We start from the raw sequence: 26,267 nt of genomic DNA on the forward strand, positions 1-26,267 counted from the left end.
GTTCCCCCCGTTTTGAACTGAGACGTTTTTGATCTCTGTTGAGACGATTCTACCACCAGAGAATTTGATTGCGGGTGGCTGAATAGGAACTCCATGCCCTTCGCTGGCACCAAGTATTTCTTGTCCGCTCGCTTATGGACAGGCGGAATAGTCGCAGGGGTCTGCCATACCGTGGTGGCGGACTCCAAGATTGCTTTGTCAAGCGGTATGGCTATTTTAGAGGAGGCCAGAGGTCTCAGATTTTTAAGGAGCTTATGGTGCTTCTCTTGCACCTCTGCTGTCTGGATGCCTTGCGTGAAGGCCACCCTTTTAAACAGCTCTTGGAACTGTTTGAGATTGTCCGGAGGATGGACGTCCCCCGGGGCCGTAGCCTCATCCAGGGAGGACAGCGAGGAACCGCTAGGGTACGCCTCTCTGGACCCCTCCGGGTCCTGTTGACGGTGGTACATCCACTCGCTAGAAACTTGCGAGGGAAAATCCCGGGGTTCCAGAACCAACTCCCCCTGAGATATCTGAGTCTCTGTCCCCGTTCGCGATTGCCCTCGGGGATACGGGACCGTCTGTGGGGATCTGTCCCTGGTAGTATGCCTATGATGTCTATGCCCCACATGATAGGGGCGACCATGGCAACACGGGCACTGCTCCTGGGATGGTGACCTGGACCACTCCCTTGGTGCATACCCCCTACGTCTGGGGGAGCGAGATCTTCTGGAGACATGGGACGCTGGAGAGACCGATTTGTGATAGTACTCAAATGGCTCGAAGCCCAAGAAGGGCGAAGGTGGTCCAAGCCATGGGAGGCTGGCTGTAGAAATGGAGATGGGGGCTCCGGATAGGCTAGGGGTGACTCCTGCCTTCTCGTTGGAGTCCGCAGCACGAGCGGAGGGCTCAGAGAAAGCAGCTCTGCAGCCCTGTCTGGAGAGGGACTGCGGTGCCGTGTTTTCTGTGCTGCCTTTCCCCTCCCCTGTGGGGGTGGCTCCGCCCCCTGACGCGTCGGGGATCTCAGCCCCGTAGTCTGCACCGCGCTCGGCACGCTCCTTGGCGGTGCTGCGCGAGCGGTCTCCCCCCGGTGCCTGCAGGTGGCGTGCCTGCGCGCTCTGCGCTGCCGGTTCCCCGGGGGTCGGTGCTGCTGTTTGCGGTGCCGCCGGTTCCGGCGCTTGCTTGGCCACCACCCTGCCCGCGGTGCGGGGCGGCTGTTTGACCATTGGAGGCTGAACCTCCGCCACGTGCGTCTCCGCGCCGCCGCCAATCAGCTGTAGCTGCAGCTGGGGGCTGTGCGCTCCACCCGTCCCGCTCGCTGTTGCTGCCGGCAGGGATCGGGTTGGGGAGATTTTTCTCCGTTTTTGCACTGATGGGGTTAGGGACGCGGCTTTCCTTTTATGGGCCCCGGAGGGTCCCTCCTGCTGCGGCCGCTCCGGCACGTCTGGCTGGAGGGCCTTGTCGAACAGCAGCATTTCAGCCGCATTTCCCTGTCCTTCCTTGCTCTGGCTGTTAACTTGGCGCAGAAGGACCATTTCTGAGTGACATGGGATTCCCCCAAACACCTTGTACACTGACTGTACCCATCAGACGCTGGCATCGCCTCGCGGCACAACTCACACTTCTTGAATCCTGAAGAGGACATTGTGGTGAGTCTTTGAGTTGTTAATAGGGTACTTAGCACCTTCTTTGTGCTTGTTCCCCTCTCGGATAAAGCCTGCTGCGGCAGGAGGGCTAATGGCCCTAGGCTACTGGCCTCCGGTGCTCCACTTGTTACTAGGATTGGAAGCTGTGAATTCCTTTCCTTTCTTTGTTTTTTTTTTTTTTTTTTTTTTTGAAAAGAACCGACTAACTTAATCTAAGACTGAAGAAACTTTAAAACAATTAAAAACGTTAAATACGCTAACTCTGGCCGTAGCCTGAGCGGATTCCGTCTGCAGCCAATGGCGGTTAAAGAGGAACTGGCAGGGACCGGATCGCGCACGTGGCCAGGAGCACACAAGGGAGCGGCGCGCACCGGTGCATGCGCGGTCCGGCAGAAACTGCTTGGAAGATCCGACCTGTGGCGCCGGGGCGAGCCCGACACCTAATGTGGAGCACCCACGGGGACACTCGAAGAAGCAGCACTATTATTCAACAGCTTGAGCTTCCATCTACGTAATCTTGCATTGTCAACAGCTTGAACAGAAAAATACACATGCAGTTCTTACCAGAGACTAACAAGGGAGCCCCATTCTCTGAAACACAACTAGCAAGGTGATGAGCTGGGTCTACTGTCTACCATATGGAACCTGCTGTATTTCACTTTATCCTTTTTTTTCCTCCCACAACATTTGTAAGTTGTATCCACTGGTAACATTCTGCCATACCACAAAATTGCAGTTTTTTTAAAAGCAGCACCTGTCTTTTTGTCTTCATGCCTGCACAATGCTCACCACAAGGGGGCCGCAAGCTCTGACTCTAATTGTAATACAAATGGCTAATATTTTGAATAAAAATTCTGTTGCTCCTCAAAGTCCAACTTTGTAAATGTGTTTATGTGCCCATTTGTGCAACAGAAAAAATCTCTCTCCAGCATGTTGTGCCCTACAATCTTGAACATCAATATGATTGTATGATGCAGCTGTCCTTGCTTATTTTTATGCAATATAAAAAGAGAGTCTGGGATTTTCAGAAATGCTCTTTGTTGACCTACCAGCTCCCACTGATATCAATGGAGGCAGAATTACAACAACGTTGAATGCTTCTGGGAATCCCATGCCAAGTGTAAAAAAATAGGAGATCCCCTTTGGAGATGGGAAAGTTAAAACAAACCCTGCACAAAAGGGAAGGAAGGAGTTTTCCCCTAATAATTGTTCAACCAATGAATTAATTCATTAGCCCTTCAAGCAAACATATTTTGCTCTGGATTTCCTACTACAAATTCCCACTGACAACAGAAATTACAGGCAAAACAACCCTCATCAGGATAAAGTCAGAGTCCATAGTGAATTCAGGAGAACACAGCTGCCATATGGGGAGGCAACAGAGGATTTTTTTCAAAGAGTAAATTGTAAAACAGAGAATCACAGAACACTAGAACTGGAAGGGACCTTGAGAAGTCATCACATTCAGTCTCCTGCCCTCATAACAGAAGCAGGTACTATCTAAATCATCCTTGATAGATGTTTATTAACCTGCTCTTAAATATATCCAATAATGGAGATTCTACAACCTCCCTGGGTAATCTATTCCAATGTTTAACCACCCTGACAGTTAGGAAGTTTTCCTTATGTGCACTCTAATTCTCCTTCCCTGCAATTTAAAACCCTTGCTTCCTGTCCTATCATCGGAGGTCAAGGACAACAATTTTTCTCCCTTCTCCTTGTAGCATTCTTTTCAGTTACTTGAAAACTGCTATCATGTCTCCTCTCAGTAGATAAAACCATATTTGTTATATCTGCAGCTGTGCCTCCAAGACGTGAATTAATTTGGTACTATGCGCTACACCCTGTTTTGGGATGAAATAAAATTCCAAATTAACGACACTGGAAAAATGACTGAAGTGGTCCACTGAGTGAAGTGTCCACAACGTCTCACATTACTGTTTACCAATCACTCCACAAGCATCAGAGGAGCTTGACCAAAAACCACCAGAAGCTATATCATCATATGTGCCTCACCAACTTACATGAGTTAGGCATTAGGAGCCTAAATCTCACTGGAAGTTAATAGGAGTTAGGCATTTAAGTCACTGTGGCATTCACCAAAACTTTTACCCTCCTTGTTTTCTTCTCTACCACAGAACAGATGTCTCCTATCACACAAAACAGCTAAAGCCTGAAGGAGAGAAAGGAGAACCCAGCTAAGACAAAACTCACCAGGGTTGCCGGTAGTGAGTTCCTAGACCGAGGGCACTAGACTGCATCGTCGTAATCTAGTCTGACCTCCCACATAACAGGCAACAGAACAATTCCTCAAAATAATTCCTGTTTAAATGAGAGCAGATCTTTCAGGAAAATATATCCCATTTTGATTAAAAAATTACCTGTGATGGAGAATCCCTGGAACTCTTGTTTAATTGTTCAGGAGCATAAGTGTTCAGCGATGGTTGAAAAACAAGTTCTAAACCCTATCAAAATTGTTACCTGTTCTATTAGATCACTACGGCCGTGTCTACACTAGCCCCAAACTTTGAAATGGCCACGAAAATGGCCATTTCGAAGTTTACTAATGAAGCGCTGAAATACATGTTCAGCGCTTCATTAGCATGCGGGCGGCCACGGCACTTCAAAATTGACACACCTCGCCGCCACGCGGCTCGTCCCGACGGGTCTCCTTTTCGAAAGGACCCCGCCTACTTCAAAGTCCCCTTATTCCCATGAGCTGATGAGAATAAGGAGACTTCGAAGTAGGCGGGCCGAGGATACTTCTCCAGGGGAGGGAGCGCCAGCTGTTAGGAAGAAGCAGGTTTTAGTAGTGGGGGATTCGATCATTAGAAATATAGATAGTTGGGTTTGTGATGACCAGGAGAACCGTATGGTGACTTGCCTGCCTGGTGCGAAGGTTGCGGATCTCTCGTGGCATCTAAATAGACTTATGGGCAGTGCTGGGGAGGAGCCAGTGGTCGTGGTACATGTCGGTACCAATGACATAGGGAAGGGTAGAAGAGACGTTCTGGAGGCCAAATTTAGGTTACTAGGAAAGAGACTGAAATCCAGAACATCTATGGTGGCATTCTCTGAAATGCTTCCAGTTCCACGTGCAGGGCCAGATAGACAGGCAGAACTTCAGAGTCTCAATGCGTGGATGAGACGATGGTGTAGGGAAAAGGGGTTTAGATTTATTAGGAACTGGGGACACTTTTGGGGTAGGGGGAGCCTATACAGGAATGATGGGCTCCACCTAAATCAAGGTGGATCCAGACTGCTGGCATTAAACATTAAAAAGGTCGTAGAGCAGTTTTTAAACTAAGAGGTGGGGGAAAGCCGATTGGTGCGGGGGAGCACCTGGATCGGACGGAGACTTCTCTTACACGAGGCTCCATAGATAGGGATTCCCTAGAAGTTAGTCAGATAGGGAACGTGGGAAATATATGGGCAAGATCAGATGTGAAACAATCGCATATAAAAAAATCCAACGCGTCTGTGAAAGGCGGACATATAAATATGTTTTTTAAAGTTTTTTAAAGTGCTTTTTTTTTAAAGTTTTTTAAAGTGCTTTTACACAAATGCTAGGAGTCTGTCTAATAAGATGGGTGAACTGGAGTACCTCATATCAAAGGAGGAAGTTGACATAATAGGCATCACAGACACATGGTGGAATGACGACAATCAGTGGGACACTATCATACCGGGATATAAATTATATCGGAAAGACAGAACATGTCGTGCGGGTGGCGGAGTGGTACTATAAGTGAAGGATAATATAGAATCAAATGAAGCAAAAATCCTAAAGGAATCAAAACGTTCCATAGATTCATTATGGATAACAATTCATTCCTCTAATATGAATATGGCATTAGGAATATATTACTGACCACCTAACCAGGACAGTGATAGTGATGCTGAAATGTTAAGGGAGATTAGAGAGGCTATCAAAATAAAAAACACAGTAATGATAGGAGATTTCAATTATCCCCATATTGATTGGGTACATCTCACCTCAGGACAGGATTCAGGAGATTAAATTTCTTGATGCCTTAAATGACTGCTTCTTGGAGCAGCTAGTACAGGAACCCACAAGAGGAGAGTCAATTCTCGATCTAGTCCTGACTGGAACGCAGGATCTGGTCCAAGAGGTAACTGTTACTGGACCGCTTGGAAATAGTGACCACAATATAATAACTTTTAATATTCCTGTGTTGGGAAGAACACTGCAGCGGTCAAACACTCCAGCATTTAATTTCAAAAAGGGGAATTACACTAAAATGAGGAAGCTAGTTAAACAGAAACTAAAAGGTAGAGTAACTAAACTAAAATCCCTGGAAGCTGCATGGAAACTGTTTAAAGACACCATACTAGAGGCCCAACTTAAATGTATACCCCAAATAAAAAAAACACAGTAAGAGACCAACAAAGAACCACCAAGGCTTAGCAGCCATGTTAAAAAGGCAGTGAGAGAGAAAAGGGCAGCTTTTAAAAAGTGGAAGTCAAATCCTAGTGAGGAAAATAGAAAGGAACATAAACACTCCCAAATTAAGTGTCATAATGTACTAAGAAAAGCCAAAAAGGATTGAGGAACAGCTAGCCAAAAATTCAAAAAATGATAGTAAAATGTTTTTTAAATACATTAGAAGCAGGAAGCCCGCTAAAAAAGCAGTGGGGCCCTTGGACGATAAAGATATAAAAGGAGCGATCAAGGAAGACAGTGCCATTGCGGAGTGATTAAATGATTTCTTTGCTTCAGTCTTCACGGCTGAGGATGTTACAGAGGTTCCTAAATCTGAACCAGCCTTTTTAGGTGACAAATCTGAGGAACTCTCCCAGATTGAAGTGACATTAGAGGAGGTTTTGGAGTTAATTGATAAGCTGAATAGTAACAAGTCTCCAGGACCAGACGGTATTCACCCAAGGGTTCTGAAAGAACTCAAATGTGAAATTGCGGAGTTATTAACAGTGGTTTGTAACCTATCCTTTAAATCTGCTTCGGTACCCAATGACTGGAAGACGGCCAATATAACGCCAATATTTAAAAAAGGCTCTAGAGGAGACCCTGGCAATTATAGACCGATAAGTCTAACATCAGTACCAGGCAAATTAGTAGAAACAATAGTAAAGAATAAAATTGGAAGGCACGTAGAAGAGCACGGATTGTTGGGCAAAAGTCAGCATGGTTTCTGCAGAGGGAAGTCGTGTCTAACTAATCTATTAGAATTCTTTGAAGGGGTTAATAAACATGCGGACAAGGGGCACCCAGTGGACATAATATACCTAGATTTCCAGAAAGCCTTTGGCACGGTCCCACACCAAAGGCTTTTATGTAAATTAGGTGGTCATGGGATAGGAGGAAAGATCCTTTCATGGATCGGGAACTGGTTAAAAGACAGAAAACAAAGGGTGGGAATAAATGGTAAATTTTCACAATGGAGGGGGGTAACTAGTGGTGTTCCCCAGGGGGTCAGTCCTGGGACTGATCCTGTTCAACTTGTTCATCAATGATTAGAAAATGAGGTAAGCAGTGAGGTGGCAAAGTTTGCAGAGGACACCAAGTTGTTCAGGACAGTCAAAACCAAAAGGGATTGTGAAGAACTACAAAAAGATCTCAGCAAACTGAGTGATTGGGCAGCAAAATGGCAAACGAAATTTAATGTGGGTAAGTGTAAGGTAATGCACATTGGAATAAATAACCCAAATTACACGTACAACATGATGGGGTCAAATTTAGCTACGACAGATCAGGAAAGGGATCTTGGAGTTATAGTGGATAGTTCTCTGAAGACATCCACGCAGTGTGCAGCGGCAGTTAGTAAAGCAAATAGGATGTTAGGAATTATTAAAAAGGGATAGATAATAAGACAAAAGATATCATACTTCCCCTATATAAAACTATGGTACGCCCACATCTCGAGTACTGCGTGCAGATGTGGTCTCCTCACCTCAAAAAAGATATATTGGCATTAGAAAAGGTTCAGAAAAGGGTGACTAAGATGATTAGGGGTTTGGAACGGGTCCCATATGGGGAGAGGCTAGAGAGACCGGGACTTTTCAGTCTGGAAAAGAGGCGATTGAGGGGCGATATGATAGAGGTATATAAAATCATGAATGGTGTGGAGAAAGTGAATATAGAAAAATTATTTACCTTTTCCCATAACACAAGAACTAGGGGACACCAAATGAAATTGATGGGTAGTAGGTTCAAAACTAATAAAAGGAAATTTTTCTTCACACAGCGCACAGTCAACCTGTGGAACTCCTTGCCCGAGGAGGCTGTGAAGGTCAGGACTCTATCAGGGTTTAAAAAAGAGCTCGATAAATTTTTGCAGGTTAGGTCCATAAATGGCTATTAGCCAGGGGTAAAGTATGGTGCCCTAGCCTTCAGTACATGGGCAGGAGATGGATGGCAGGAGAAAAATCACTTGATCATTGTCTTCTGTTCTCCTTCTCTGGGGCACCTGGCATTGGCCACTGTCGGCAGATGGGATACTGGGCTCGATGGACCTTTGGTCTGACCCAGTATGGCCATTCTTATGTTCTTAATTCTCTGCAGCAATATGACGGAATAAAGTTACCCTCTGTGTGTCACAGGCACATGTTGGATGCCCTGTGCATGGCTTTGTATTATACATACATATCTGGATTAAACCAAAGCAGCAAAAATGTAGCATTTTAAAAAACTACCAGAATGATTTATTCGGTGATGAGCCATCAGACCAATTTAATGTCCAATACAGACTGACACTTAAGCACAGAGGACCAAAAAAAGAAAAACAATTGCAATAAAATCTAAGAAATCAAATAGGATTAAAGGAAGGGAGTGAGAGGTGGAGGGATGTTAATTGTCCAGTCTGATAATTACAATCATCAAAGGAAGGGAAGCAGTCCTTGTAATGCATGAGATAGTATGAACAGAGACATCAACTATGTGTTAATCTGTAAAATTTGGATATGTACTCTAACTCACACATCTCTCGCTCTAATCTGTTGTTAAATTCTTTGTGTTCCAGGATACAAATCTGGACAGTTAGATGTCCTCAGATTCAAATACTATGAAAGCTGGTCCAGAAGCATTTTTCCCATTTCAATTTCCTGCAACTGTGACGGTTTATGGCACTTGCCCACCGTAGTTATGCCTTTTGATTTTTTTACTTCTTGTATCATTAAGCCAAAGTATTTCATTATCACACTTTGCATTGTGAGATTAAATCTCAATCACAGAATAAATCTGTGGCAGAGTAACATAACTCACCCCCTGAAAAGAGGTCTGACATACTTTTGAACAGCATAATGCTATTGAAAAACAAGCGGTCTGGCCTGAAAGCAATTAGTCTGAACTGAAACGGAATCACCAAGTAGTCTCGAGGTCAAAGCTTCATTTATAAAATAGGAATAATACTTTCTAACCTCACAGGCGTACGAGTACTTAAGTACTATGCAAGTATTGAGCGTCATTGTGCAATTCATGGACCAAACAAAGGTCCTGTGTTCCTAGTTGCCACTTAGTCTCAGGAGCTGAGAATTAGTTATACTCTTCTAGAGCACCGAGGATGACTTCTTTCACGCCCAATGCTAGAGATTCCATGGACCAAATTCAAGCTTGATTTCATAAGGGAACTGAACCTACCCATGTGGCCATGCTTTAGTCCCAAGCATTCTTCTTCCTTTTATTTTCTATTAACTATTGGAATAATGCAAAAAAGCAAAACAAAGTCTTTGCTATTAGGATCCTACAATCTATGTCAGGCAAGTAAAATACAAGAGAAATGGTTAGGCAAAGGAAGCAGGCTAGAAGGAGGTATTTGTTTGAGAAGGAGAAAGGCAGCTGGTACCCAATAAACAAGAGAGTGATCCAAACATAAGGAAGAATCTGTGAGGGATAAAAGTTATGCTAAGAGACAAAAAGGAAGCAGTTCAACAAGTTTCCCCTAGTTTCCAACCTCCAGCACACATAACGCATGAACTTTCAATCCCAAAAATGGATTTCAAAAGACCCAGCACAGCCCAAAAGGCATTGCATTAATTGTAACAGTCTTGCATTGCCTACCAACATTCCCTCTCCCTGGTCCCAAGAGATGCTTTGATTCCCCATAAAAATTAGCCCATGAAATACCTACAAAAATAAAGCACTGTTATCAGATACTTTGTTTTATTTACAAACTGCACTGAAAGGCTGCAATGTTTGGATGACTCCTGAATTCAAACAAATGCAATCACATGACTGAAGAAGATGTTCCTGTCCCCTCCCCCGCCACCCTAAACTTCTCTGTTCTCCCATCCCATGGGAAGGGGTAAGGGTTTACTTAAACTGAAGTAATTCTTCAATTAAAAAAAAGGGAATGTTCTTTTATATTTACTAGAGGTATGAACTTTAAAAGTATCTGTCAGGTGGCTTGAATGGCCTGAATTTGTCAGCAGGACACGTGTTTTGTATATTTTTCTTTTAATTTAAAAAATAAAAAAAACCTTCATAAGCTAGGTCTACACTGAGCCCTAGAGTTAACAGTTTGTAGCAAATAAGCAGTCTCAAAAATGCAAAATGGTTGCTCGCTTGCATATCTGTGTGGCTAATGAGCATATTCATGTAGCTAATTTGCATATTACATCAGCTATCAGGCAGTGTAGCTGGAGGGCTTTTTGCCAGCTGAACCCCCACAGCTTGATTTCTACCGTGATGTGCAAATTAGCCCCATGAATATATATATTAGCCATGTGGATACGCAAATGAGCTGCTGTTTTGCATTTTCAAGACTACTTATTTGCATCAAACTGTTGGCACTAGGGTTCAGCATAGACAGCAAAAAACAGACTGCTGAAGGATTTCATTTAGTTTTGGTCATACACATACACTGTGTGACATTACTCTGCAAATTAACAAAGTGCACTTTATGAGGTAGAGGCTATAAAGACTGTTCCTTTTAAATTAATTATTAAGATCCACTGTAAAGTATGATAGTTCCTTGTTATATTCCTTTCAAACTCATTTCATCCTCATTAGCATAACAGAGTCTAGAATTCCCCAATGAGGTCAAATGCTCTTTTGCTGCGTTTTAGATGGCACACCTTTCCACGTTACTTGTGATCTGCTCAGATCTCACCAACTTGAGTAGGGCTGGCCCAGGTCACTGAGAACGCCTCTAAACGTCACACGGGGGTGATGCTGCCACAGTGGGGCAAAACGTAGCTGTATTGTGGAGACCTTGAAGCCAGAGGAGTGATCTTACAGTTGAATCATAAAACTGAAGACTTTCACTGGCGATAACTTGTCTCTATAAATCCAATGCCCATACAAAACTGTAACAGAACATCTCCAAAACAACCTCTGCCGTTTCAAGTGGATATAGAATTTTAAGCACATCTGGGATCTATCCCTGACATTATGAAAGACTTGCTGTGGGATCTCAGACAACTCACTGAACCGATCTGTGCTTCAGTTCCCCCATTCGCAAGCGAAATTAATGGTCCTGCACCTTTGTATAGTCATGCACAGTACTACACATTCTGCTGTCCCAGCTATGTTAACAAGGGCTCCCAGAGCCTTATGAACTTTACTTGTAATATTTACTGCCAGCCTTAGTACAGGAACTAAAATATCCACCAGCTAAAGACAGTAAAGGAATAGTATAACATATACAGAGTACAAGCACCTAATACTGGAACTTTTAAAGGGACTTTAAAAATAATTAAAGTTGATTAATTTAGGTAACTTAAATGTTAATACATTAACAGCTAGAGAGCCCAACTAGAAAGCATACATATATTTAATGAACAGTTCTTGGTCTGGAGAACTTACAGACTAAATAATAGAGCAGTGATGAATCCATTAAATTGCTAAGATAGCACCTGAGCAATAAAGTGATACATGTGAACTAAACAGTATTTTTTAGCTCATTACAGTGTGGTATTACAGACACCCTTAATAGCTACAGTCCTACGGTACAATAAAGAGGTACAACATATGTTAAAGCTGTCTGCTTTCAATTTGATAGTTCACTGCTTTTGTGAGATTTTTTATTTTTTTCAGCATAGCTTCAATGTAAAAACAGAGAGAGGAAGAAGGATATAATCTGAGAAACGTCCATGGGCTTCAGGAGTTATAAAAGACCTAAAAAGCAACTATAGGAAAAGATGCTCCAGCACACGGCCACCCTACAGACAAACTTTTGAGTTTACTTATTAGTCATGTAGCCATGGCTACGAACAGTTCCACAGCGCTCACCTAGTATGCTACAGGAATACTATAGTCCCCATAGCTCTTAGTCACAAACACACTGAACCATATAAGTTCCATGATTTAGCAGTTTAATTTTTGAGGTCATAAAAATTCAGAGGAATCCACATTAGTTAATAAAATTTCTATACAGTATAAATGTTAAACACAGACTTAACAGCACAGAGTTCCTCTTAAACAAACAGAAAAACATTCCATGAAAAGCCAGAGAATACTAGAAGTTCTTTTATGATAATAAGCACGTGTGTTCAAATCCTGTGATGCATGGGGAAAAAAAGACAAAAGCACAAAGATCTCTAACACACACCACAGGCACAGAAACATGCTTATGTTGGCAAATTCACTCATCACCAACTCCTCAGCATGGCCCACAAGTGTCATTGGCTTCCACCTCCACTGAAAGCCTCATCCATGCCCTCATCTCCTTTCTCCTTCACTGTGAGCTTCCCCAAGTCCCAGTTCACCAGACATCAAGCCTGGTTAGAATGCTGCTGCCTACCTGCTAATGCATACAACCTTGGGACAACCCCACTGGCTCTCCCATTAGTTTCAGGATTCACTTCAAAATTATTCTTAAAATCTTTCATCAGTTATTCCAATTCTCTCTACTCACATCCCTGTGCCTTCTATTTTTGTAGATGTTGCCTCCTGTTTGGTTCTCTGCACAATCCCTCTAGTGCACTACAACCTGTGGCCCATCACGGTTCTATCAGTGACCCCTAAGACATTTAGTTTACCAGTGTCCCAGCCATAGGGTTGCCAGATTTCACTAGCTTCTATCTACAAAAAAAAAAAAAATTCCCTATCAGTATAAATAAAGTGATGTGCACATAAAGCAAGGGCACAAAGTGAAGTGTGTGCTCACTGCACATAACACTGACTGCGACAGCCACATCCTCCCTCTGCATTTAATCAAAGAACTGCCACGGTTCATTTGACAAACCCCATAAATTCTGGATACGAAACTCAGATAGTAAAACTACGCTATCCCAGGAGACCACCTGGGTTATGACAATGTTGCAGCTCTCTGAGATAAAGGAAGGCCACTCATGAGGCCCACTCCCTAGCCTAGGCTGCCCATCCCTGTTCTATTGTCAATGCAAGAGTTCTCCCCCTCTGCATCTCTAACTGTCCTCAAAAGCCTTTTTGCATCTCCCTACCTCATCACTTCTTCAATTTCTACACTAAACAGAACTCTCCTGTCTCAGCTATTTGTATAAGCTAGATCATCTTAGGTACAATTTGTATGAAAGACCCCACTGTCTGGAAGATACCGCTTGAAAAACATTGCCTCTATTTTCAATGAATATGAGAGAAGCAGACACAGGCAAATATCAATACTCTAGCTCCCTAGAGTCCACACAGTGGATATTTGCACAGCACAGACAACATATCTATGCTAATTTATAATAGCACTCAACCCTTTACTGGCGGACAGTCCCTAGTGCAGAGACGTTCAGCTACAATGGTGCAGTTAATCAATGGACCGTACTAGGGATGTGGTGGCTTCTCAAATACCTGAAGTCCTGAAGGAAAAGATATTCAGAATCCAAAGTGTATTTTTCAACAAGTTCTCAAAACTTCTGCAAGGAACTGTAAGCCTTTTAAGATCTCACTCTGACAGAAACAGAATGTGCAGAATTAAGTTACAAATACAATGTCTGAAAGACGACGTGCCACTGAATTCCTCACAGGAAGTTCGAAATGATCAGTTCACTCAGTCTCAAAATGGCCAAAATACAATCTTACATGTGGAGTCTTAATGAAGCAGCAGACTAAGATCAGAAGAAAAAATTAAAAAGATAAAATAAAAATGAATATTTGTTTTAACACAGGCATTTCATGAACTATTTGTTTATCAAGTTATGTCTGAAACGTCTGGGCTGATAGCAAAAAGTGGGTTGAGAGGAGATGTTATGATGGCATCACAATTTAATGAATAATCCATTAGATTAGTCTCTGCGTCTGCACAGACATGTCTTCCACAAATAACTAAAACAGTTTAAGTCTCCTCCAAATAGTGTGTTTTTAAATGGCATCTTTCAATTAAACAATTATTAACAGGAAATCAGCCCAATACAGAATGATATGCTATTTCACCGCCGCCTTGTCCACCCCCTTCCTCTCGGTCTGCTGTATGCACCTGCTGCCTTTTGACACAAACCTAGACTGCAGCTGGGACAGTTTTCATAGTATTAGTGTGAAAAGCAGCTACCATAATGGGGCCCCAAGGATAATAATTTAACACAAAACAACAAGTGTCCAAACTAAGTTTCCACTGCAGTTATTATATTTGAGAAAAAATGGTTCCAAGGCACCATGCTACCAAGGTGAGGCAAAATAAGAGTGAAATTAAAACAGCAAAACAAAGTAGATGCCTTGATATTGTACCATCACTAGGCCACCTGGCTGGTCCTTTTAACATGGGTTTTCTCCTTTAAAGCCTCCTTGCTTTTGACTCAACATAATTTTAATTTATTGAAGTTTGTGTGTGTGTTAAAGAAAACATCTGGCATGGGACAAGATTAAAGCATTTGGCAGAAGCTCTGAAACCTGAGCAATACTTTATCAGTGTTTGGCCATGACTGTAAAACAAGGTCTCGCAGTAATAAGCACGATGCAGGGATCTTAACAGCATATTAAGGGCTAACCTCAAACTTGGCACCGGTGTACTCAGCCCACGTGGCGGGGGATCCTAAGACTCAAAAAGGCAAGCACGAAAGGCAAAGCACAAGAAATGACCTTTGGAATAGATGTGCTCTTGCCAAGAGTCTGACACACAGTAGAGTGGGGACATTCTCCACACAATGCATTCAGAGAAGTACAGTTAAATCTAATTTACTATAAAATATACATACAAAGAAAAAACAACTTCCATATGTGTTACAGAAGATTATACAATGTTTAAAAATCTTGGGGATGAATATAATTAAAAACACTGCACAAAATGCATTTCTTAACATTTTTCCCGGGCCATCGAAAGGCCAGCAATCAGCATCTGGAGTTCTAGCAGCAGTCTGAGAAAATGTCATTCTATCCCTTTCTCCAGAGAGGGCTTGCTTTGCTCATTTGGCTCAGGGTGGTGTCCATGTGTTTACATTTAAAATGCAGCACAGGGACATAGTAGGATTTCCCAATAATACTGAAATTGCCACATGCCACGTCTCTACTTATCACCATCAATTCAAATAAATTAACTGACAAGAACGCCCTCAGATGTTTGGAAATATGTCAGCCATTGTGAAAGCAACCTGAAACAGAAAGCTGAATAGATTCACACTAGGTCCTAGCCAACCCCAGATAAAGGTTCTGAAAACCAGCTAACCCCTAACTCAGCCAGGGACTCAATCTATTTACCACTGTCGACCACATACATGGCCAACAATGTGTTCTGTAGGACGCATCCTACCTGTGTGGCCCTGATGATGTCATATGGGACTCAGTTTGTGCTGATGGACACAAGTGGCCCTCGGGCCACAGGTTCAGAACCAGTGACCCCATACAATGTCATCTTGTCTTCACGGGACTTACTCATTATGTTAGATATAGTTCAACCTAAGGGCATCATAGCATCAAACAAAATCTAGTAAGAATGCAAGACTAATGAGGAGATCTCTCAAATTTACAGAGTTTCATCCAGGACACGCAAGTATCATTTTTCCATGATCATCATGGTAAAGGGCAGGCTATCAAGTAGATTTCTGCCTGGGTTGGTAAACACTTATGGCAATGCAGCAATTGCTATCTATTAAATGTAATCTATTTGACAAAGTACTGTGTAAAGTAATAGTGCTATATTCATTAAATAATAAATGAGCATGACATTACCTTCCATCATTTAGATGGCTTTATTCAATATTCCCAGACAAAAACTCTGAAGAAGCATTAAGGCTGAGTGAATAAATCAGTAATTTAAAGTAAAAATAATCCAGAGATCTCCATAGCTTGTGATAAAGTAGGGATTATATTTCCTTTGTCAGGGGCCATGTGTTTCCTACTATCCTGTAGTAACCCCATGTGTGTGCCTCAGTATCCCTAGGCACAGCATCAATGCGTTGTTGGAGATGGCAGTTTCACATGTAGGCAATGGCCTTTGTGTCCTATGCAGCCAGGTTATACCTCCTCCCACCATTCCCCCTCACGCACCCCCATCTCACAAAACAAGATGAAGGCTGCAGGAGGGACCTGGACAGTTTGAGTTTGAATTTGAATTGGAGAATAGGGGTAGTCTCGGCTGACTTGAAAGGGAGGAAGGAGGACCAGAGCCCCAGTTCAGGGGAGTCTCTCAGGGCCCCTCTCTCCCAAACATGGATTGTACTGATTACGTCTGGTTTCTATGCTGACAAGTCTGTTCTACTCTATGCCCCTGTCTCCTAATAAACCTTCTGGTCAACCTGTTGAACAAGAGTCACATCTGATCACTGATGGGGTGCAGAACCTGGTGACCTCCATACTCCCTGACACAACTCAAAACTAAACATTATAAATCCAGGGACATTCAGAGTTCAGATGAAATTTAAAAGCAATCCAAACATATTAAGAGACCATTAAATTCTCCCGGTAAAGATATAATGCAATAAATATACTATTATGATTAACATATTGGCAATTGTGGTCTGAGATCAAATGCTTTTAAAAAGTTAGAAAAATATGAAAAAAAGGGGAACTTCTGTGGTGACATCTTCCTTGTAAATAGTAGGTGTAACATTATAAGCACAACACACAGGCAAATATACTTGAGTAATCTTTGTCCAAAGATCAGCAAGCGATGAAAGGCTGCATTATATACAATTGCAGCGTCCGACGTGCTTCCCTTTCACCTTATCTGGCAAACAGGAAACCACAGTGTAGCAAAATGGAGCTTCCTTCACCCTTTCTGTGCACACACCCCACCACCTAGTGGGACAAGCGTGTGGCAGCAGCAACAGAGGCCGCTCCAAGCCACAGGCTCCTGTGGCCCTGCTGGCTGCAGCCGACTGCACAACTTCAGGAGCAGCTCACTCGCACATGTGGTGGCAGGTCCAGCCACGGCTTGCTCACACACACTCATGAAATTGTGAAATTTCTTTAGGACACCGATAGACAAAAAGGATTAAGCCTTGCATGGAGCAATTTGAGAAAATACATGCAGAGAGGATGTATGTGTTTCTGTTCTCAGATCAGCCAGTGATGCTTGCCCAGTGTCAAACAATATAATTCAAACTTGATCAGTTTCTCCCTCACTAGAATACTTGCTTTATGTAAAGCGCTGTTATGAGGTAGTGTCTGAAGGTACTTTGTGTTCCTCAGAAGAATGAGTCAAAGAAGTACAAAGCATAGTGTGAAAAGGCATTGCATATCCTATCAAACAGATTAATACTTATGAGGTTTGTAGATCTCAACAGGTTTTTAAGGAGAGTATATTCACTTATTTGGGTGACTGATACATTTTACCACTTTGTAGGCATATGTACCCCCAAGTAGCACACATTACACCATCTCAAATATATCAAAAATGTTATAGGTTTATACTTTCATCATCCAATTGTTGTAACTGGCTTGAAATAACAAGGCATACGGTCAAATATATTACCTAGCACCTTAACAGTATGACAAGAATATCACTACATTTAGACTCCTAGCAAGATATCACTACCTATTCAACACAAACTGTGACAATTCATCCTACATACATTATGAAAAAATATGCTTGTTTCCATCTGTCAATTTGAAAAGCAGGCTGAATGTTTTTGGCTGTTCAGATATAAACTTTATCCAATAATGACCTCTGGATTGGTCATCTTTGGTCCTCCTGACAAAATGCTTACACTGAATCCATAGCATGCAACACCATTTAAGTGACCTCTTTCACACACCTGAGATATTTCAGAAGTTCAACTATATAATACAAATACACTGGATATTATCAAGTGTTAAAATGTAATTCATTCTCAGCCACCCTGAAACTCAAATCTAAAAAGAACAGGTTCACAGTGTCAAAGTCCAAAGCAAGTTCAGCATGGAGACACTTTCATGCATCTAAGTGCTGTATATGTAGTAACAGTATCTGGGGCAGCAGAAATTCCCACCACATAAATAGATAATGAGGTTCAGATTTAAAAAACCAAAAAAAACACACACGTACACGGGGTGGGGGGAGGGAGGGAGGGGGAGGGAGAGAGAGGCAGGGGGGTGGAGGGAAGAATTGAACAAACAGCTCCTCAACAGAGCAACATAAAAGTCTCCCAGCTCCTTCTGAAGGCTGACACCCGGGACTGACTTGACTTCACCCACCACTGTCATTTTCCTGTCCAACAGAGGGAGTCAAAGACCTCTGAATGCCAGCCAGAGAGAACTCTACGGCTTCCAGTGTGCTGAGAGGGATCACTCTGAGTATCGCAAAAGGGAATTTTCAGATCTTGTCATCCTTGGCCTTGGATTCATAATGCTACAGAAACATCACTTCCATCACCATTGTCTCAAATGTCTTTTGCTTCCCACTGGAACAATCAGACAGCTGTATAGGATTTATGTTATGCACATTTAAACCCCATGTACAGGCCTTACTGCATCCCACTGTAAGGGCCAATCACTGTTCCACACGCTGCATAAGGTCAGATAGATTACAGCATGACAATCAACCAGCAGCTAAGTTTGCTTTAGGCCACATGTCCGTGAGACTTCCTATTAAGCACGGCACACTGACTAAGCCCCACACAAGGGCTCAGGATTCCACCAGGGAGAGATACCTCTCTGCAAGCTCCAAAGCTGCCCTGGCCAGGACAGAACTACTGCCCCCCGCAGCACAGAGCTGCAGCCAGCAGCAGATCCAGCCCTTATGGTGGGGGGTGAGAAGGGGGCATGGAGCACAGTAGGCACACTGCCCCTGCCTAGAGCCCTGGATCTGCACTCCCATTGGCTGGTTCCCAGCCAGTGTGAGCTGGGGGATTGTAGCCAGACAAAGTCTCCCCCTTACAAGCCAGCTTGCTCGCTGCCCCCCCCACTGAGGAGCACACAGGGCACGGAAACAGCTGCTGACAGCACAGTCTTTGATGCCCTCATTGAGGCCCAGATATGCTAGCTTATCGTGACCCTGAGAAGCAGAAAGTACAGCTAGAAGGCTAACAGGCCAGACTGTCAACATGAGGGGGGGGGACCCTCAGAAATCACCCCAGCTGGCATTGATCAATATGATGCACACACACAATCACCCAGAAGGGGAGGTGCCCCACCTGCACAAAAGAATGTCCTGTACTCCTAAATTGCTTATCTCTTGCCTTACAAGTGCAAACTAAGTAAGAAATGCCCTTGTAACAAACTGGCGTCACAAAGACAGACCAGTATGATCTGGCACCATAGATAAGAAAGAGAATACATAACCCAAAAGGGGTATAAAAGATGGGTCCAGCAGAACTCTAACTTTGAGTGCATTCAACCAACTTCCTGCTGGTCGGGTCAGGTGATTGCCTCCCGAGGTCCACAACTGGGGACGCCCAACCTCGTATTCTTCTTTCCGCGGAATTGAGTGACCGATCCAGCTTGGCTACGCTGGTATCGAGAGACGCAGAGAGGGTAAGATACACCCATGCTAGGTCTCTGACTTTTTTTTGTGCACAGCTAAAGAATTAGAGCTCTGTAACTAGATGTCATTGTGCCAAGATATCATTGTGTTAGATGGTAACAGATATCTTTGTATTGGATTGTAACGTAACTTGTTAACACCTGTACTTTGCTAGCCTTTTGTAACCGCACACTTATAACTGTAGCTTAAATAAACTTGTAACTAGTTAAGCTCTAAGCCTGACCCTGCTGTTAACCCTTTTGTCACTGCAACACAGCCGGCACAACAAAAAGAACTTTAACCGTTTGGTTACTACAGCCTGGCCGTGGGTGAGAGTGCTAGGAGCTGCCTGCTCTAACAGTAAAAAACTGGGTTGCTTAGGACCCAGGGGAGTACCTCACCACACATTACCTGGCCACCGGCTAACAGGGATGTTGGTGATTGCAAGCAAGAGCTGCACCACACAGACTCTCCTCCCTCTTCCACCACCCTGCCCAAGGAACCAGCACCGCAGTGCCCTAGGACAGGCAGGCACCAAGCAGCCTGCCTTAGTACCACTGCCCAGGAAAGGCCAAACCTCAACCTCCTGCCCCGACCATGACCCCTCCGCAAACCTGGAACCACCTCCTGCACACCCAGCCCTTTGTCTCCAGTCCCACCCCAAAGTCCACACTCTCATTCCAGAGCTTGTACCCCTTCCTGCACTCCAGCCCCCAGCCTGTATCCCTTACTGCACTCTACCCACAGGCCTGAGCCCTGCCCAAAACTTGGAGACCCCTCCTGCAACCCAAACCCCTCAACCCCATGTCCCACACCCCCAGCCAGAGCCCTCACCCCTCCTATACCCAAACTACCTGCCACAGCCAGAAGCCCCTGCCCTCAAACCCAGAGCCCCCATTTAGAGACCTCACCCCAAATCTCAGTTCCATCCCCGCCATACACTGTCTGTGTGCAGAATGACTTTTGTTGTGACACGCCACCTGCATACTGGTGCACGTAATGAAAGTCGCTCTACTTGCAGTTATAAAAAATTAGAGGGAAAACTGACCAGTAAATGCACAGATTGAGTAAAACAGTCATACAAAAAAGGAGTCTTATAAGTCAGCAGGGGGAGCTTATTTCTCCAATTCCATCAGTAACATTAGGGTCCCAAAAATTCACGGTCCATTTTAGTCAATTTCAGGGTCACAGGATACTAAAAATTATGAATTTCATTATTTTGGAAATTTGTGAAATTTCAGATTTGATGTTATATCTGTAGGGGTCCTGACCCAAAATACAGGGGAGGTTGTAAGGTTATTGTAGGGGGGTTGTGGTATTGCCACCTGTCTTCACTGTAAGCTGTGTGCTTGCGTGGCCGCACAGGAGAGATCAAAATGCCACCCAGCTGATCAGCAGAGTGCCCACAGCTAGCTTTTTGTTTCTACTGGTGGTGCACATTCACATGCCTTCGTGCACATGAATTTATTCCATGAATGGATGGAAAAAATCCACACATGGATGGAAAAGATTAGAACATTGACTGCCACCCTTAGTTCTGCAGCCAGCATTAGCAATACCTTCACCACTGGGTGTCTGGAGAGCATTGTCAACAGGCTGGGAGAGCCCAGCTCTGAAGGCAGCACCACCGCCTGCAGCAGTGCAGATGGCCATGCCATCCTTAATTCTAAGCAGCTTCCTTCAGAGCTCACTGTACAGTGGCGACAACTGTCCATCCACCCAGATGCAAAGGCAGCAGTGCAGAAGTTAGGCTGGCACAATAAGGTATTGCCATCATACTTCTGTGCTGCTGCTGGTGGATGATGCCTCTACAGATGGGCACCAGACCAGCAGCCATCACTTGATGGTCACCCAGAAATAAGGGTGCTAATACCATGACATCCCACCCATAACAACTCTGGGACCTTCTTTTGAGTTGGGATCCCCACTTTGAGAAACAATGGTTTCCCTTGTGAGCTGTATAGTATAAGGTAAAAACACAAGAAAGACTAAATGTCACACAGGAGGCCAGATTTCACAGTTTATGGCCATGAATTTGGTAGGGGCCTAAATATAATGTGAAGGGATACTGTGGTGCTGCTGCTAACACAAAATTTAGGTTATTGGCCATTTTTTGTTATTAAAGATAACATGGCACCTTTTACCCAATGCACTGGTCAAATTGCAATTGAAACTAAAGGAGAAGTTGGAAGTGGCGTTCTCTGCATCCATTTCCCAAGCTGGTCTGTAGCACTGTTGTGTGTTTGTTGTTAAATAGCCAGTACCAACCCAGAAAGAGCTACACCACAGCAAAGGATGCAGCAAACCCTGTTTTACAGGTTGCATTTTAGTTTAATGAACCCAAAGAAATCTTTCAGATCCTTTTGTACAAAGGGTGTTATGGAAAAGAGGGCAACAGTATAGCATATCTTAAGATTTCTAAGTATTTGCTACTTAGTGATTCATATAGTCACCTCACCTCTGTCCATACCTTTTTTTGCTGAACATTTAATGAACTTCTATTTTAGTTCTACAACTTTTCCCAGAGATATTCTCCTGTGCATCCTACAAAGAGTCATTGCAGAAAAAAGTATTGTAATCCAAAGTGATGCAACTCAGTTCAGAAACCTTTAAGGCCAGGGTTGCACGGGTCCGTGACAGCTCCAATCCAAAACACTTTGCACCGCTGTGGGGTGACCCAGCCACAGTAACCCTGCGTGTTTTAAGTCTTTGGCTCTACACAGAGCCCAAGCACTGCCCTTAGCAGACAGTCTCAAAGTGCAAACACACTGTCCAGTGAGAAGGGCAACCTCACTGCACACAGCCCAGTCTAAGACAGCGCTGACTCAGCAGGCTCACCATACAGCTCAACCACACCTGCTCCCAAAATTCCAGCCCTCTGGATATCAAGGACCCACAGTTTACCTGTGCAAGGGCACAAAAGTACAGGTCAGATTTGGCAGAGGAATTTTACACTATTGCTCTTTACCTATTCATATCAGATATACCCAGCCCTACACTAAAATAAAACCACATATGCATTTCCCCGGCTCAGTTTCCTTACTACTCCACAGCATTCTCTGGGCTGGAGCTAGGGTCCATAGCAGACATCCAGGTAGTCTCTCCTTTGGTGCACAGTTTGTGTTCTGAAATATGGATCCTTCTAACCCCAGCATACCTTCTCTGACCCTGCTAGTCCGTCCCTTTCCTCTGTCCTAACCCATGCTTTCTGTGCTGTTTGCCCATTCGCGCTCTCTCTCCCCCCCCGCCCCGACCCCATGCACCCCAAGAGAGCCTTTTAAAACTTTAGCTTTGTCCCTCTTGTCTGTTCAATATGGGAATTTTCCACACTCCCTTTTTCCCCTGCACCAACCATCACAACAAGTTGGAGGAAGTATCCAAACGCAGCTTCTGGCAACCTATTGTCATTCAAGCATTTCTACCTGTTGATACCAAAGGATACAGCATTATCCCTGGCCTTTCGGGAAACTGACACAGCCTTACCAGCAAGGGTGGAATCCACATACTTCTAATGGGCATTCCGCGACACAGCAATTTCATAACAACTGCATCATGTCAACCAAAATTCACATGTTGTACAGGCAAATTACTCAAGTTATCACTGGGTTTTCAACCTAAAAGTTGAAGGTACTAAAGCTGAGAGGAACAGGAAGTGGTGCACATTTCTAAATTGCAGAAAAAAGAGGTCAGTAATGGTTAATTGCTACCTAGGAGAGAAGAGGATGGGAAAAAAAACAGAGCCTGACTCTGTAGATTGAAAAGACTGAAGGTGGCAGAAGGAAGTGGTGGAAGTAATAAGAGGACAGCGTGTGGGGAAAACAGAAGAGACCACACCACGAGAAAGACTGTATTAGATGGGAAGAGCCAATCTGTAATGAGTGCAAGGTGATGGAGGGACAAAAGAGTGATCAGAGGCTGTGGCACATGTTTGAGATGGTCCAGCCACTCATTGGGAGTAGCAGAACTGAAAGGGGCAGTGGTAAGGATGGGATTAGCATGGATACAGAGACATTGCAAGCAAGGGAAGGGCAGGGCAGGGTAATAAGTGTCCTCACCAGAGGTGGAGCGAACAGAGGAGAACACAATGTGGGATGTGGATAATCAAGGATGAAGAGATGTAGTCACTGGACTCATTCTTCCTTCCTGCCCATCTCCAGGAAAACATTGGTGTATCTATGCATCTCCCCCCTGCATCACTTCTGCCCACAAGACACCAACGCACACCACTGTGAGCTTTCAATGCGCATTAACTAGCCTCACATGCGCTAGTCTTATACAGTGTCCAATGTCACGACAATGACAACACTGGAAACTAAAACAATCAGAGAGAACATCTGCAAGCCCTTATATTCCAACAATTAGTAAGCATCCTTTAGCTGGACATGCAGCATATTTGAAGAATGGCATATTCCCTTCATTAGTTGGGCTCCAAAAGAGTTCTGAAAACTATTATTTCTTTCCACGCACGCAGCAAAGAATGACCTTTCAAGAACCTGGGTTGGCTTTCATGGCTAGAAAAAAAGTATTTCCATAAACAATAAGTTGTAGTAACTGTTAACATCAGGTAAATTCAGAACATTTAATAAGATCAATTTAAATACCAACAGACACAAAAAAACACTTTCCAGACATGGTTACTATGACTATCTGAATCTCTGGATGGGATGATCAGAGTCATTTTCTCAGCAGATTCAGAGATGCTAGTTTGACTTACCGTATGTTCTAGGTAGAATGGAAAAAGTTTGCTCTCCACTATTCCCAAAGTAATGGACCTTCAAGTAGAAAGTCTATTCTATATTATGCTGCAGGAGGGCTTTAAGTCAGAGAGGTGAACAAGGATTACAACATGGCAGACAGAATACGAAGGAAACCAACTACCAGAAATCATCACAATGGAAAAGATTACAGAAAGAATGGCATTTAGAAAATAAAGAAAAATCATTTGGAAGCTGTAAGGAATACAGTAAATTCTCTTTTATCCAGTATTCAACCAACTGGAACTCTCAGATAACCAACATAAACATGCCATAGTGTGTAAGTAACTCCCAGCCCCAGGGCTGCTGGAGTTCCCCCAGTCCCAAACAGCTCCCTGTGGCTAGAGCTGCTGGAGTTTCCCAGCCACGGTGTGTTCCTCCTGCCCTGGAGCTGCTGGGGCATTTCTCCAGCCCCCCAGAGCTGCTGGGGCATTCCTCCAGCCCCCACTGGCTTCCCAGCCCCAGAGCTGCCATGTGCCTTAGAGCTGACAGTATGTTCCTCTGGACCCTGCAGGCTTCCTGGTCACAGCCGCCACACACCCTGGAGCTGCAAGTGCATTCCTCTAGCCCTTGCCGGCTTTCCAACCCCTGCCAGCTTCATGGGGCCCAAAGCTGTCAGTGTGTTCCTCCAGCCCCAGTCAGCTTCACGGGCCTGGAGATACCAAACGCCCTAGAGCAGTCAGCATATTCCTCTGGCCCCCACCAGCTTTCCAGCACCAGAGCATCTCTCCCCAGCTGCTCTGTGTTAACCGGCATATTTTCATATTCTGTAACCTCCCAGTCCCAGAGTCGCCAGATATGGAAGAGCTTACTACAGTATGAAAAGCAGCATCTCCTTGCTGTATTTAGAGGGTTTTTTTAAATGCACATTTATGTACAATTAATTAAGGATAGCTTTCAAAGTCGATGCCATGGCAAGGTATTTGTAAAACATATACTGTAGAATTGTAGCTACTATTTTGAGTGTGCTCAGGCTGCAGAAATGAAAGCATACTGCGTGCTAATGCTATACACTGACCATGGAAATTGACACTAGCCATTTCAGTCAGCTCTGTAATTTTTCACCATGCACAACACAGCAACACGATGTCATGTTACATTGTTAAATAGGAAATTTGGATTACACAAACCTGGTTGGTCTCTTAGATTTAGGACTACAAGCAGTCTAGAGCAAAGTACAGAAAATATGTCACTGTTTTGTCGTTGTATAAGAAACAGAAAACAGTCCCCTAGCAGATGCAGAATAAAGGATCATTCAGTTTCATATAAGCAACACAATTATTTCAACATTTCAAAATCGGTTTTAACTGAATTACCAAATGGTAGCTGCTCAAGCATAGAAAAAGACAGCAAAGCTTAACATAACTGTTGTTTTATCAGTAGAATGCAACATAAGACTCTACCTGTTTCATTGCTGTCTCTCCAATCTTGTCAGAGTGCTTACGAATACTCTCCAAGAAGTCTTTGAGGTCAGACATGGAAACCTCTTTTATCTCTTCACGCAGTTTAGGAATATTATCCACCATGATCTTGCAGAAGCGGTAGTGGCTCACCTGTGGCAGATAGGTATGCTCAAGGTGCTCTAATGTCTTCAATGCAGGGTAATGTCTGTGAAGAGTGTAAAATTAGATTCAGGAGAACACAAGACTATTCTGCTGTTCCACTTGCCCTCTGAGGATGACAGTTAAATTGTCACTTCCATACACCCCAGACCTCAAACACACCTCAATGTTCATGTGCAAAAAAAATAGGGGATAATCACCCTCTTTCATAGATTTAGCAAGGCTAAAGTGTGGACATACTCTGAGAAATGACTGTGTAAAAATGGCTCTTCACTCAGGAGATGCCTATCTTGTGTGTATGACAGTCAGATCCGGGTACCTATATGAGTCTTTCAATACTACCTAGCACTGTTAAACTCTTCCTATTCTAAAATCAGCTGAATTTAAGTGACAGATGAAGTAATTTTTACATATCCCTTAATTACCTCACAGGGGCTCTGTAAGGCATAGGTGTTTGCAACACACTTTGAAATCCTTGGCTGGTATGTGCCATTGGAATGCAAATGGGTCCAGACTAACACGGCTACCCCTCCGATACTGGAATGCAAATGGTTATTCATACCCAGC

At 43.8% G+C, this 26,267-nt stretch overlaps 1 protein-coding gene across 5 annotated transcripts in view; it reads right to left on the reverse strand.

Moving 5' to 3' along the window:
- EXOC6B (exocyst complex component 6B) overlaps nucleotides 1-26,267 on the reverse strand; it is a 458,226-nt gene that overhangs the window by 361,281 nt on the left and 70,678 nt on the right. For all 5 annotated transcript variants that reach the window (XM_074992199.1, XM_074992198.1, XM_074992200.1 and 2 more), the window contains exon 6: nucleotides 25,542-25,746. In XM_074992199.1, the coding sequence (XP_074848300.1) occupies nucleotides 25,542-25,746 (205 nt within the window). The remainder of the gene's footprint in view (nucleotides 1-25,541; nucleotides 25,747-26,267) is intronic.

Source organism: Carettochelys insculpta, chromosome 4 (genome assembly GCF_033958435.1).
Source record: "Carettochelys insculpta isolate YL-2023 chromosome 4, ASM3395843v1, whole genome shotgun sequence".
NCBI lineage: Eukaryota > Metazoa > Chordata > Testudines > Carettochelyidae > Carettochelys > Carettochelys insculpta.